We start from the raw sequence: 15,065 nt of genomic DNA, 5'->3' as shown, positions 1-15,065 counted from the left end.
CCTTTTCAAATCACTTTCATTCACTCAGTCATTCAATCAAATTTATTGAGTGCTTACTGTGTGCAGAGCACTGTACTAAGCGCTTGGGAGAGTACAACAACAAACAGATACAGTCCCTGCCCACAATGATCTCACTGTCTAGAGGCAGGGGAAGAAAGACATTCATATCAATTTAAAATTACAGATACGTGCATAAGTGCTGTGGGTCTGGGAATGGGTAAGGGAGCAAGTCAGGGCGACGCAGAAGAGTGGGAGAAGAGGAAAGGGGAGGGCTTAGTTTTCTTCTCCAGGCCTTTCCTGGTTAATTTCTAATCTACTTGTCTAATCCAATTTCTAATCTACTGATAGCATTAGGATTTGTTGAGCCACCACTTGTTGCGGTACACTTGAGAAGTACAAAATAAAAAAAGTGTGACCCCTGCCCTCATGGAACTTATAGCCTAACGGGGAAGACAGACAAAAATATTTACAACTAAAGCAATCAAATAACTGGATATACAATCTCCTCACCTTCGATCTCCCCAACTGCCACTTCAACACCAACTAAACACTTAGGTACCCAGGAACTGTACATAGAGCACTTAAGTACTTATCTTTATACTCCATTACTTCCTCCTAGCTGTAATTTATTTTAAGTTGTTTTCTTTTCCATGTTATAAGCTCCCTGAGGCAGAGATTGTGGCTACTAATTCTACTGCACTCTCCCAAGTGCCCTTAGTTCAGTGCTCTGCATATAGTAGGCACTCAATAAATATTTTTTGTTCATCGACTGATTGTAAAGCTAAATTTCCATGCCTTATATAAATACTCGCTTCTCAATTTTGTTGTTCTTCATTCTCATTTGTTTTCTCTTATTGCATTCTGTAATCAATCTTGCCTCTATTTGAATGCTTTAGTCACATTTTTTTTGCAACAACTTCATCTATCTGGGATCATTTTATAATAAGAGATTCCATGTCAACAGTAATTTTCAACAGGAGGCTCAAATTTTCCATCTTCTCTCCGAAACAAAAATGAAATTGGTGGCTCAACTTGACAGTTACCCACTTTATTTTGGAGGGTCTTTTTGCCATATTTGAGAAAAATATTCTGTATGCCAGTCTAAAGTTAACACTAATTCATCTGTTTTAGGATATTTCTGCATATCAGCAAGCAGAAAAACATTCTATTTAATAGTACTGATATCTATTGAGCACCCACGGAGTGCAGTGCACTGTACACTGCACTTTAGGAAAGCACGACGAATACACAAGACACATTACCCACTTATAAGGAGCTCAATAGATATTAGACACTGTGGACACCTTGTAAATATTTTATTATTCATTCAATCCTATTTATTGAGTGCTTACTGTGTGCAGAGCACTGTACTAAGCGCTTGGAAAGTACAATTTGGCAACAGAGACAGTCCCTCCCCAACAATGGGCTCACAGTCTAGAAACGCAGTAGTGTAGTTAAATAAATAAAAAATAAATTATAGTGGTGTTATTACCAATATATTGAGTGGATAAGACCATTTTAAATAAAAAACCTAAAACAAAATAAAATAATAAATCAGAAACTATACTCATTCCCCTTAAGAAAGTGGAATGAAGACAATGGGTCTTCCCACATTTATGATGACAACAGAAAACAATGCTCTATTTCTTATATACTAGAAGATAAATCTATTAGGTTTAACAGGAAATTTGTCTGTGACAAAAGTCACTACTTTCTCTTGGGAAGAAGTGAGGTTAAGTAGAAAAAGCACAGGCCTGGTAGTTAGGGGACCTGGGTTCTAATCCCAGCTCCACCACTTTTCTCCTGTGTGACCTTGGGCAAATCACTTAACTTCTCTGAGTCTCAATTTCCTCGTTTGTAAAATGGGGATTAAATACCGGTTTTCCCTCCCATTAGTCTGTGAGTCCCATGTGCGACAGTGACTGTGACCAACCTGATTTTCTTATAACTACCCCAATACTTAGCATAGTGCTTGACACATAGTAAACATTTAATAAATACCACTTCTTGTACACAGGGATCATATCTACTAAGTCCACTGTCATGAACTCTTTTAAGTGCTTAGTGCAATGCTCTGCACTCAATAAATACGAGTGATTGATTGATTATTGTTACTGTTCATCTCAATTGAAATTCCATCATCATAGAATGGAATAGCTAGTTTATCAATGCTATAATGGACTGAATTTTTATTTACTAAAATGGAATAAAGAAAATTCTCAGAGTACCTTGCTCTGCACACAGTAAGTGCTCAATAAATATGATTGAATGAATGAAAGAGGTCCATATCCAGTGGGAATAAAATATCCCACTTTGACAGCTGGAGGAGTTTCACATCCACTTCCCTGAGTACTGCCTAGAAATTCTACATAATACTGTCTCTTAAAAGAAATACATCAAAATAATGGGTACTTTTGATTGATATCTAAATGATATGAGTAAATTAAGATAACCAATGTAAAGCAAGTGAATAATTGAATAATACTTACTGTCAGAGAATTATTTGCTCCTACCTTACGCGGTGATGTCAGAAAGTCTTTGTCACCCTGTAAAAACATAGTTTTTCATTAATTAGAATATTTGTGAAATTTAAAATCCACAGTGGTTTAGTCTTCCTGTGATATACAAAATGATTAAGTACAGAAGACTACCAAAAGGATTCATACAAACTGATGTTGGAGAGTAGCCAGATGGCGTTTTTGGAAAGGCCTCTATTCAATTACTTTCATCACTTGCACAAGGGACTGTGTCTACCACCTCTGTTGTATTGTAATAATAATAATAATAATAGTATTTATTAAGTGCTTACTATGTGCAAAGCACTGTTCTAAGTGCTGGGGCGGTAACAAGGTGATCAGGTTGTCCCACAGGGGGCTCACAGTCAATCCCCATTTTACAGATGAGAGAATTGAGGCCCAGAGAAGTTCAGTGACTTGCCCAAAGTCACACAGCTGACAATTGGTGGAGCCAGGATTTGAACCCATGACCACTGAGACTCCAAAGCCCGGGCTCTTTCCACTGAGCAACGCTGCTTCTCACCCTCACTGTACCCTCCCAAACACTTAGTACAGGGCTCTGCACTGTATGTGCTCATGGCATACCACTGACTGATTAATATCTACCAATAAATTAATCAATGATATTTACTCAGCACTTTAAGCAGTTTGTGAAATGCTTGGGAGAATACAACAGGAGTAAAATACATGCTCTCCAACCTCAAGGAGGTTATAACCTAATAAAGGTTTGAGAAAGATATAAATTATTTACAGGAAGAAGAACTAGGTTATAACAGGTAGCAATCTATGTCAGGAGGAAACAGAACAGCACATCCCTGAATATACCAATTACACATAAGCACCCACACACAAATGCTGAGGATAAGTAAAAAGACACAAAAGTGTTAGAATGACTGTTGGGTTGATTGCAATGTCTTTCTATTATGAAGAAAATACAAGGAAGATAATAAAAATTCATTTTTTATTCTATTCATTCAATCATATTTATTGAGTGCTTACTGTGTGCAGAGCACTGTACTAAGGGCTTGACTCAATACAACAGCCCCTTGACAGACACTTTAGGGAAGATTCCCAGATCTCTTCTATCGAAAATGTCTTGATCAATCAATCAATAGCACTTACTGAGCTCCATGTGCAGAGCACTACACTGAGTGATTAGCTCTAGACATTGTTAATAAAATGGCTTTAATATCTGAAGGCCCATTTTTAATTCATGACTAACAATACCTAAACCTTCTGAGAAGCAATGTGGCCTACTGGAAAGAGCATGGATGTGGATCGCAGGGAACCTGGGTTCTACCACTTGCCTGCTAGGTGATCTTGGGCAAGTCAATTCACTTCTTTGTACTTCAGTTTCCTCACCTGTGAAGGGGGATGAAATTCTACTCCCTCCTATATAAGATTGTGAGCCCCCTGTCCAACCTAATTATCTTGTATCTACCCCAGCACGAAGTACGGTGTTTGACGCTCAGTAAGGATTTAACAAGTATTATCAGTATTATTATGTTTATATGTTTATACTCTTCCAACTGCCTGTACTTTAGTTTGCTCCTGTCTCCTCTGTTAGACTGTAAGTTCTTTGAGGGCAGGGATTATGTCTGCTAATTGTTTTGTACCCTCTCAAGTGCTTAATACACTCCCCTGCACGTAACAGGCACATAAAAAATATCACTGAGTGATAGTATTTCACTGGAACACAGGACCTGGTACTACCCAACCCACTGAAGGTATAGTTTTTTTCCGGATATTCCAGAAGCATTTGGCATGAGTCAAAACATTTAATTAGCAGATCTAAAGGACTGGCTGGCACATTTTTGTGCATGGCTCAAAATGGACAAAAAAAAAAATACAGACAGTAGTATTATTTCCTTGCCCTGGAAGGCGTACAGTCTCTCAGATGAATAAGTTGAACAAGCCAAGACTGTAGTGCTTCAGTGGACCATTTCAAAAAAAGGGACAGCTAATTACATTCACTTAGAACCTGAATGGGCCAAACAGGTAGGACATGTAATTGAAAATGCAAACCGAATCCCTGTGGCGAAAGCATGCTGAAGGGCGACATAGACAAAATTCAAGGAAGTGAGCCTGGGCTTTCCTTCCCAGTATTAGCTTCATTTGATCCTCCTTGGATCTCCTCCAGGGACATGGAGAAGTAGAACTACGGCCACATCAGAATAATTATCCATCCGCTTTGTCATTTATCCAACAGATCGTCACTTAAATTTCGAGGAGAAACTCAAGTGCATATTTGCTAAAAGATCCTGCTCAGAGTCATCTGGGTTTGTCCATGAGGTGAGTTTTTCACTCAGCCATCTGTTCCAGGCTCCAGGTGGAATGCGCCCTTTGCTGGGGGAGCTTCTTTGAATTAAAGGGACAACTGGGAAGCAGCATGGACTAGTGGAAAGAGCACGGGCTGGGCCACTTCTCAGTTGTGTGATCTTGGGCAAGTCAATTCACTTTTCTGGGCTTTAGTTACCTTGTCTATAAAATGGTCGTTAAGAAGGTGAGCCCCAATTAGGACATGGACTGCTAGGGGAGACTTCCTGGAGGAGATACAATTTCAGTAGAATTTTAAAAATTGGGAGAGTAGTGGTCTGTCAGATTTAATCATTCATTCAATCGTATTTATTGAGCGCTTACTGTGTGCAGAGCACTGTACTAAGTGCTTGGGAAGTACTAGTTAGCAACATATAGAGACGGTCCCTACCCAACAGCGGGCTCACAGTCTAAAAGGGGGAGACAGACAACAAAACAAAACATATCAACAAAATAAAATAGATAGAATAAATATGTACAAGTAAAATAGAGTAATAAATTCATCATTCAATCATATTTATTGAGTGCTTACTGTGTGCAGAGCACTGTACTAAGCGCTTGGGAAGTCCAAGTTGGCAACATATAGAGATGGTCCCTACCCAACAGCGGGCTCACAGTCTAGAAGGGGGAGACATACAACAAAAAAAAAATGTATTAACAAAATAAAATAAATAGAATAAATAGATGTGAAGTGGAAGAGAGTTACAGGCAAAAAAGATGGTTGTGAGCAAGGGGTAAGCAATGAGAGAGATGAGAGAACCAGACACAGTGAGTAGGTTGGAATTAGAGGAGTGAAATGTGTGGCCTGAACTGTGGTGGGATACTAATAATTTTGGTATTTGTTAAGCGCTTACTATGTGCCAAGCACTGTTCTAAGCACTGGGGGAGATACAAGATAATCAGGTTATCCCACATGGGGCTCAAAGTCTTAATTCCCATTTTCCAGATGAGGTAACTGAGGCACAGAGAAATTGAGTGACTTGCCCAAAGTCACACAGCTGATAAGTGGTGGAGCAGAATTAGAACCCATGACCTCTGACTCGCAAGCCTGTGCTCTTTCCACTGAGCCACGCTGCTTCTCTAAGAAGAAGGGAGAAGCCGGCTGAGTGCCTTAAAGCTCACAGTCACTAGTTTCTGCTTGATGAGGAGGTGAATGGGCACCCTCCAGCTACTGCCCCATCTCCCTCCTACCATTCCTGTCCAAACTCCATAAATGAGCTGATTACTCCCACTGCCTCCATTTCCTCTCCTCCAACTTCTCTTTGACCCCCTGCAAGCCGGTTTTCACTCCCTCCACTCCACTGAAACTGAAACCCCACTCCATTGAAACTCTCCAGAGTCACTTATGACCTTCTCCTTGCCAAATCTAATCTCTACTCTATTCTAATCCTCCTTGACTTGTCAGCGGACTTTTTTTTATCACACGGACCACTCCCTTTTCCATAAAAGACTGTTTACATTGGTTTATATGACACAGTTCTCTCTTGATTCTCCTCCTGCCTCTTTGGAAGGAGCTTCTCTGCCATCTTGTATTTCCTTCTGCCTTCAGGACATATCTACTTGGATGACTGCCATGCCTCACCCCTCTGCAGTCCATACTTCGCTGCTTGTATAATTTTTCTAAAACACTGCCCTGCACACATCAACCACTCTCAAAAAAAAAATCCAATGGTCGATCCTTTCCTTTGCTCCCACTGGACGTGTACAGTTTGTGCCTGCTGATATCCCTCAGTAGACTGTAATTTCTCATGGGCAAAGGTCCAGTGGATTTTACCTTCACTGGACTCTTCTCAGTCCTCTAATCCATGAGATCCTTGTTGGCAAAGAATGTGTCACTTCTCTATTTTGTACCAAGTGCTTAGTTCAGAGCATTACACCAATTTTGACCTTTATAAATACTATTACTACTACTAGATCAACAAATTCGATTGAATGAATGAATACATAGATGGAGAAATGCTTCCAAGGCTAAGTACGTGAAGGGAGATGAGTCGTCAGGAAGAAGAGGGAAGATTACTAAAGTAACAGGCATGACTGGAGTTACTTTCCAGACTGGGGCTCGGTTAAGGTGAGTCTTGGACAGTTTCAGACATTGGCGGAATGTGTTTGGACCAGAAAAAATGGAACCTCAAGGAAGGGCATTGTCATTGGGACAATGGGAGGGTCATGCCAGCAAAAAATGGCAAATGCTGTCTGGGGAACCAGAATTATGTCTGCAAGGATGTAGCAGATTACAACGGTTTTGAAAGACGAATCACTTAGCACAGGTACTCCCATCAGAAATTTGAATTTGAGTCAAAAGGCAACTGAAGACCATTTTGGAGTTTAGGAGAGGGGAGTGATGATCAAATGATGATTCTTGCTATTCTTTATTCCAACTCTAAGATGGTCAAGGCCTGTGCTAAAGCTGTAAATGCCCCTTTACTATCTCTAAGTGTTTCCTTCCTTGTTGTAGTCTTTCTGATTGGCACACTTTGTGCATCACCTATGCACTTGATATCTACCCCACCCTCAACCCACAGTACTTAAATATGTATCCTTAGAGGCTGCCATTTCCCCTAGCTGTAATTTATTTTCACATCTGTTTCCCTAACTACATTCTTAACTCCTTATGGACAGAGGTCATGACTACCAATGATACTGTACTAAACTATCCCAAGTGCTTAGCACAGTGCTCTGCACAGAGTATGCCCACAAAATGCAACTAACTTAATGACTGAATGATGAGGCTCAATGCTGCATTAAAAGATGGGAGAGGGCACAGCAGTGTTTACTGAGGCTGAAGTGTCAGAGATATTCTGGCTGGTAACTTCCCAGGTATTAAATGATGTGTGCCACTGGGCAAAGGAGGAAGGGAGTGTGGATGGCTCTGCACAAACTGTCCCCATTACTGCACCAACAAATCAAGCACATGTCCCACTGCCAGCAGAATATCTTCTGTCTCTTAAACCAATGGTGTCACCCAAAAGGACAAGGAGCCAGGAAGGTGCCTACCTATATTGGGCTGCACCAATCATGCAAGGCATTCTGTCTCAAAGACACATCCATCAATCAATCAATAGCACTTATTGAGCACACACTCTGCAAAGAACAGTATTAAGCACTTGGGATAGTATCAATTTGATTTATTGTACTCTTCCAAGCGCTTAGTACAGTGCTCTGCACACAGTAAGTGCTCAATCATTTGTATTGTGTAGAGGATTGTACTAAGTGCTTGGAAGAGTACAACACCACAATATAACAGACACATTCCAAGCTCACAATGAACTTACAGTCTAGAGGGAAAGTACAAAAGAATTAGAAGGCATAGTCCCTGCCTTACAATTAATGAGGAGGGAAACACTTAAATTTCAGGCAGGGGGAGAAATAATGAAAATTATAATGATAATAATGATGGCATTTGTTAAGCGCTTAATGGTATTTGTTTGTGCTTACTATGTGCCAAGTACTATACTAAGAGCTAGGGTGAATATAAGCAAATCAGGTTGGCAAATGTCCCTGTCCCACATGGCCTTTACAGTCTCAAACCCCATTTATAGATGAGGCAACTGTGGCACAGAGAAGTGAAGTGACTAGCCCAAGATCACACAGCAAACAAGTGGCGGGGATGGGATTAGAACCCATGACCTTCTAACTCCCAGGCTCGTGTTCTATCTACTATGCTATGCTGCTTATGTACAAAAGTAGTACAGGGGGAAGAATTAATTTTAGAGGCCCAGAAGGGCTGAAACACTAGTAAGGGAATAAAGAGTGAGGAGATGAGCGATTACTCGGGGAAAGCCTCCTAAGGGAGACACAATCACAGAAGGGATTTGGAGATGGAAAGAACTGTGGTCTGTCAGAAAGAAGGAGTAGAGAGTTCCAGGTAGGGGAGACGGTGGGAGAAATGGAGCTACGGAGAGAAAGATGAGAACAAGACACAGTGAGTAGGTTAGCTTGAGGGGAATGACGATTGTGCGCTGGAGTGTCATGGGATAACTAGGAGAGGGATTGCTGATGGGAAGAGGGATGGGCAATCATTTGCAGTTTGTGAGAAGTGGAAAACGATCCAGACAACAGAATGAAGTGTGGACTAAAGAGGGGAGTGACAGTAGACAGACAGATCAGCAAGGAGACAGATGCGGTGATCAAGCCATGATATAACAAGTGCTTGAAACAGTGTGTTGGCCCGCCGGATGTAAAGGGAGGGGTGGATTCTGGAGATGTTGTGAAGAGAGAACTGAAAAGATTTGGTGAGAGACTAAAGGAGGGGGTTGGAAGAGAGGGCAGAGTCAAGTATAAAGCCCTAGGTACATAAATCAGGTATATTTACTGAGCACTTACTGTGTTCTAAGCACTTGGGAGGGTGCAATACAACAGAGTTGGTAGACACGTTTCCTGCCAACAATGATAATTATAAATTATGCATTATAAATTATTTATTTATATCAATGTGTACCTCTTACTCTAGACTATAAGCTTACTGGGGGCAGATAGTAGTACACAGTACACATAGTACATATAATACACACTCAATAAATTCCATTGATGATGACGAGGGAGATGATGATGACTTGACTGACAGGAGGCCTGGTGGTTTTGTCACCAGTGATGGGAGAGGGAGGTGTAGGAGAGGATTTGAGGGGGAGAAAAGCAATTCTATCCTAGACACGTAAAGCCAGAAGTGCCAGAGGGCCATGTGTGTAGAGATTTTGTGGAGGAGGGGGGAAATGTGAGATTTCAGAGAGAGAGGTCAGGGTTAGTGATGTTGATCTGGGACTTCGTAAATGGAGTTGTGGGAGTTGCTTCCAAGAAGCCAGGATTAGAGTGATGGGGGGAGGGGTCCCCCTTTTTGGAGTGGATTTTTTTGGGGGGATTCATAAGGGAATGAACTGAGAAGTGGAGAGATTCAACAACTTATCAGTGGCATCATTCTCTTTGACTCAAATGCTAACATCACATTCATTCATTCAATGATATTTATTGAGCGCTTACTGTGTGCAGAGCACTGTACTAAGCACTTTGGAAGTACAATTTGTCAACATATAGAGACGGTCCCTACCCAACAGCGGGCTCACAGTCTAGAAGGGGAAGACAGAAAACAAAACAAAACATATTAACAAAATAAAATAAATAGAATAGCAAATATGTTCAAGTAAAATAAATAGAGTAATAAATCTGTACAAACATATATACAGGTGCTGTGGGGAGGGGAAAGAGGTAGGGTGGGGGGGATGGGGAGGGGGAGGAGAAAGGAGGGGGCTCAGTCTAGGAAGGCCTCCTGGAGGAGGTGAGCTCTCAGTAGGGCTTTGAAGGCAGTAAGAGAGCTAGCTTGGCAGATGTGTGGAGGGAGGGCATTCCAGGCCAGGGGGAGGACGTGGGCTGGGGGTCGACGGCGAGACAGGCAAGAACGAGGCACAGTGAGGACATTAGCAGCAGAGGATGTGGGCTGGGCTGTAGAACGAAAGAAAGGAGGTGAAGTAGGAGGGGGCAAGGTGATGGAGAGCCTTGAAGCTGAGAGTGAGGAGTTTTTGCCTGATGCGTAGGTTGATTGGTAGCCACCGGAGAATTTTGAGGAGGGGAGTAACATGCCCAAAGCGTTTCTGCACAAAGATGATCCAGGCAGCAGCGTGAAGTGTAGACTGAAGTGGGGAGGGACAGGAGGATGGGAGATCAGAGAGGAGGCTGATGCAGTAATCCAGTCGTGATAGGATGAGAGATTGAACCAGCAGGGTAGTGGTTTGGATGGAGAGGAAAGGGCAGATCTTGGCGATGTTGCGGAGGTGAGACCAGCAGGTTTTGGTGACAGACTGGATGTGAGGGGTGAACAAGAAAGCAGAGTCGAAGATGACACCAAGGTTGCGGGCTTGTGAGATGGGAAGGATGGTAGTGCCGTCAACAGTGATGGGAAAGTCAGGGAGAGGGCAGGGTTTAGGAGGGAAGACAAGGAGTTCAGTCTTGGACATATTGAGGTTTCGATGGCGGGCAGACATCCAGATGGAGATGTCTTGAAGGCAGGAGGAGACATGAGCCTGAAGGGAGGGAGAGAGAGCAGGGTCAGAGATGTACATTTGGGTGTCATCAGCATAGAGATGATAATTGAAGCCGTGGGAGTGAATGAGTTCACCAAGGGAGTGAGTGTAGATAGAGAACAGAAGGGGACCAAGAACTGACCCTTGAGGAACCCCAACAGTAAGGGGATGGGAGGGGGAGGAGGAGCTCGCAAAAGAGACAGAGAATGAATGGCTGGAGAGATAAGAGGAGAACCAGGAGAGGACAGAGTCTGTGAAGCCAAGGTTGGATAGCGTGTTGAGGAGAAGGCGGTGGTCCACAGTGTCGAAGGCAGCTGAGAGGTCGAGGAGGATTAGGATAGAGTAGGAGCCGTTGGATTTGGCAAGCAGGAGGTCATTGGTGACCTTTGAGAGGGCAGTTTCGGTGGAATGTAGGGGATGGAAGCCAGATTGGAGGGGGTCGAGGAGAGAGTTGGCGTTGAGGAATTCTAGGCAGCGCGTGTAGACGACTCATTCTAGGAGTTTGGAAAGGAATGGTAGGAGGGAGATAGGGCGATAACTAGAAGGTGAGGTGGGGTCGAGAGAGGGTTTTTTAGGATAGGAGAGAGGTGGGCATGTTTGAAGGCAGAGGGGAAGGAACCAGTGGAGAGTGAGCGGTTGAAGATGGAAGTTAAGGAGGGGAGGAGGGACGGAGCGAGAGATTTCATAAGATGAAAGGGAATGGGGTCAGAAGCACAGGTGGCCAGAGTAGCATTTGAGAGGAGGGAGGAGATCTCAGGATACTGTTGGGAAGGATGGGAGAGTAGCGGAGAGGGTTGAGAGCCGGGGGGTTGGAGAAGGGGGAGGAGTGACTTCGGGGAGCTCAGATCTGATGGATTTAATTTTATTAATGAAGTAGGAGGCCAGATCGTTGGGGGTGAGGGAAGGAGGAGGGGGAGGAACAGGGGGCCTGAGAGGGAGTTAAATGTATGGAAGAGCTGACAGGGATGATGGGCATGGTTGTCAATAAGGGAGGAGAAATAGTTTTGTCTGGCTGAGGAGAGGGCAGAGTTAAGGCAGGAAAGGATAAACCTAAAATGAACGAGGTTGGTATGGTGTTTAGACTTTCACCAGCAGCGTTTAGCAGCTGGAGCATAAGAGCGAAAGACATCACAGAAAGACAAGCTAGCAGAAGGATATGGTGTGTCAGGACTAGACATGTTCATATGGAAGTTACCTACGTGGGGGTTGTAATTGAAGCCATTTGTGAGAGGATGAATTCCTATAGAAAAGAAAGTGCAAAACGGGTTCAGGGCTAATCTTAGCAGGGAGAGATGACTCAAACGGCAGGAGAAGAGGCTAGAAAAGATACTAAAAAGGCTAGGTGTGGGCTGGGGATTTGCTGAAGTTAAGAGAGGGGGTAGCAGGGAGAGCATGCATCTGATGAGCTCATCCTTCTCTATGAAGTAGGTCATTGGGTCGTTAGCTCTGAGAACTAATTAAGAAGGTGTGGGAGACCATAACCCACAGAAGTTAGCTCTGCCCCAAGCTTTGGCCTTTTTTGGCATAGGACTATTCATCCCTAAAGTTACCCCCAGAGGTGGGAGGAGAGAATCTGGAGCTTGAGGTCTGTTAGCGTCACTGTCGAGACAGTGTTTGTTCAGCTCCAGTAAGACTACAGACCAGGAGAAGGTGGGCTCCCGGGTTTACAAGTCAACAGCCATCAAATTTGAGGCATTTCTGTTTCAGGTCCCCCAAGGTGTGATGGAAGGGAAACGTACTTGCGATTACTGAGGGACCTCTTGGGATGTAGAAGGGAAAGGAGATAGTAGAGACGTCTTCAAAAAGCATTATCAGGCTCCCATTAAAAGTGGTTTAGCAAGAAACAGCTTGACTGAAAGCTTTTCTGGGGCTGGTGCTCTTTCTACAAACCTGTTCCTCTGGTCTAACTTCCTAAATATTAGAGAAAGGGAGATCAATCAATCAAGGCATAGTAGATAGAACAAGGGCCTGGGAGTTAGAAGGTCATGGGTTCTAATCCTGCTTCTGCCACTTGTCTGTTGGGTGACCTTGGGAAACTCACTTTACTTCTCTGGGCCTCAGTTATCTCATCTGTAAAATGGGGATTGAGACTGTTAATCCCATGTGGGACAGGGACTCTGTCTAACCCAATTTGCTCATATCCACCCTAGTGCTTAGTACAGTGCCTGGCACCTAGTTAAGTGCTCAACAAATATCACAATTATTATTATCATGATTTTTCATCAATCAATCAATGGTATTTATTGAGCACTTACTGTGTGCAGAGCACTGAACTAAGTGTTGGGAAGAATACAAGATAACCAAATTGAAAGACACACTCCCTGCCCACAAGGAGTTTACAGTCTAGACAAACATTAAAATAAATGATGGATATGTACATAATTGCTATGGTGCTGAGGATAGGGTGAATCTCAGATGTTTAAAGGGTAAATATCCAAGTGCATAAGTGATGCAGAAGGGAGAGGGAATAGGGAAATAAGGGCTTAATCTGGAAAGGCCTCTTTTAAGGGAGATGCTTCTTGAAATCTATCAGGGAATTATTCTTGCCTTGAAGTAAGTCTTTTTCCAGGACAAAGTATATGTAAATATAGCGGTACTTTTTCAAAAGCAAAAAAAACACACACTACTGATGGGGAAATGCATGTCTGTGGCTGAAAAAGCCAATGCAGGACTCACAGTCTCAGCCACATTATCAGGTAAAAAGGCTGTCAGTCCCCTGTGTGTTGTCACGCTTACTGTTTGCAGGGCCTGCTGCTCTCATTCTTTACCAAACTGTTTGCTTGAAGAAGAGCTGCTCCTTTTCTTGAAAGAAATTCATTCACCCTTTAATTTTACAATAAACATTTTTTTCCTAAAACAACCTACTCTCCACAGACCCATCTTCCCTAAGGAAAAAGGTGTTCTACATTCTATGCCTCGGTAAAGTTGCCCTTTTTTAGTTCTCATCTGCCAGACGATGTCTGTTTCTCTGTGCCCCATTCTTCAAACGTCTGTGTGGCATGTGGGGTGGTTTGACATGTGGCAGGTGTTTGTAGTTTCCTTTCTCAAGGTCACAGGTGACTGTCTCACACTGAAAAAAACCACAACCTCTGGGCCTCTTTCTCCCACCCTAACCCTCAGGTCCCTCTCTCCCTCCCAAGGCCACTGCTACTTATGTTTCACACCATCACCCTAGCTTTCGTCTCTACCCCAAGCAACCTGAGGCACCCCGCCAACTCCTAGGGATACACATTTGCTTATCTGACAGTCCTCCACTCTCCCTGGCTTCAAAACCCTCTGAAAAATCACATCTCCTCCTCCTCCCTAAACTCACATTTCCCCTATCCACCCTCCCCATTGCTTTGACTCTACACTTGGCTGTGTAGCCTTTAAGTACTCTGGTATTCACCCCAACCCCATGCCACTTATGAATACATGCTTCTCCCCCTAGAAGTCTGTAAGATCTTTGTGGGCAAGGATAGCATCTACCAACTCTGTTGTATTTTACCCTCCCAGGCACTTACTAAAGTGCTCTGCAGATGGTAAGCACTCAATAAATACCACTGATTGATTGTTTACAATTTTTTAGTTGGAATGACATTTTATTTTTAGCCACCTGAGCTGTTTGTTTTGAGGGTAAGGGATGGTCCGTACCAACTCTGTTGAACTGTATTATCCCACGCGCTTAGTTCAATTCTCTGCACACAGAATGTGCTCAATAAATACCTTTGATTGACTGCCCCAGAACTCAGAGATTATCCCAAACACAATGCCCATCATTTCCCCACACCTTCCCTGTCATGTTTTTCCATCAGCCACCTTGGCATCCATGCCAATATCAGTTAATTCATTCCTTTTTTTAAATGATTTGCTAAGCACATACTGAGTGCCAAAGTACTGGGGTAGATACAAACAAATCAGATTGCACAGTCCACATTCCAGATGGGGCGCACAGTCTTAATCCCCATTTTACAGATGAGGCAACTGAGGCACAGAAGTTAAGTGACTTGCCCAGGTTCACACAGCAGATAAGTGGTAGAGCCAGGATTAGAACCCAGGTCCTTTTACTCCCAGGCACATGCTCTTGCTACTGGGCCTCACTGCTTCTTCCCTCTATTCATTTATCATTTGTATCAATATGAATTAACCTTCTCACCACATGACTGGACTGCAGGATTCTCAAGGGAAAAGATCACGTGAATCTTTAACATTTACACGTTCCCTGAACATGCTCCTTGAGAAG

General features: G+C 43.1%; 1 protein-coding gene across 3 annotated transcripts in view; it reads right to left on the bottom strand.

The window, feature by feature from the left end:
* The window catches only part of AHI1 (Abelson helper integration site 1), a 261,125-nt gene that overhangs the window by 49,004 nt on the left and 197,056 nt on the right, over positions 1-15,065 (bottom strand). For all 3 annotated transcript variants that reach the window (XM_038772630.1, XM_038772621.1, XM_038772639.1), the window contains exon 21: positions 2,490-2,546. In XM_038772630.1, coding sequence (XP_038628558.1) covers positions 2,490-2,546 — 57 coding nt within the window. The remainder of the gene's footprint in view (positions 1-2,489; positions 2,547-15,065) is intronic.

Source organism: Tachyglossus aculeatus, chromosome 2 (genome assembly GCF_015852505.1).
Source record: "Tachyglossus aculeatus isolate mTacAcu1 chromosome 2, mTacAcu1.pri, whole genome shotgun sequence".
Taxonomy (NCBI): domain Eukaryota; kingdom Metazoa; phylum Chordata; class Mammalia; order Monotremata; family Tachyglossidae; genus Tachyglossus; species Tachyglossus aculeatus.
Note: the sequence above shows the minus strand (reverse complement) of the source record. Positions and strands in the feature narration are given on the sequence as shown.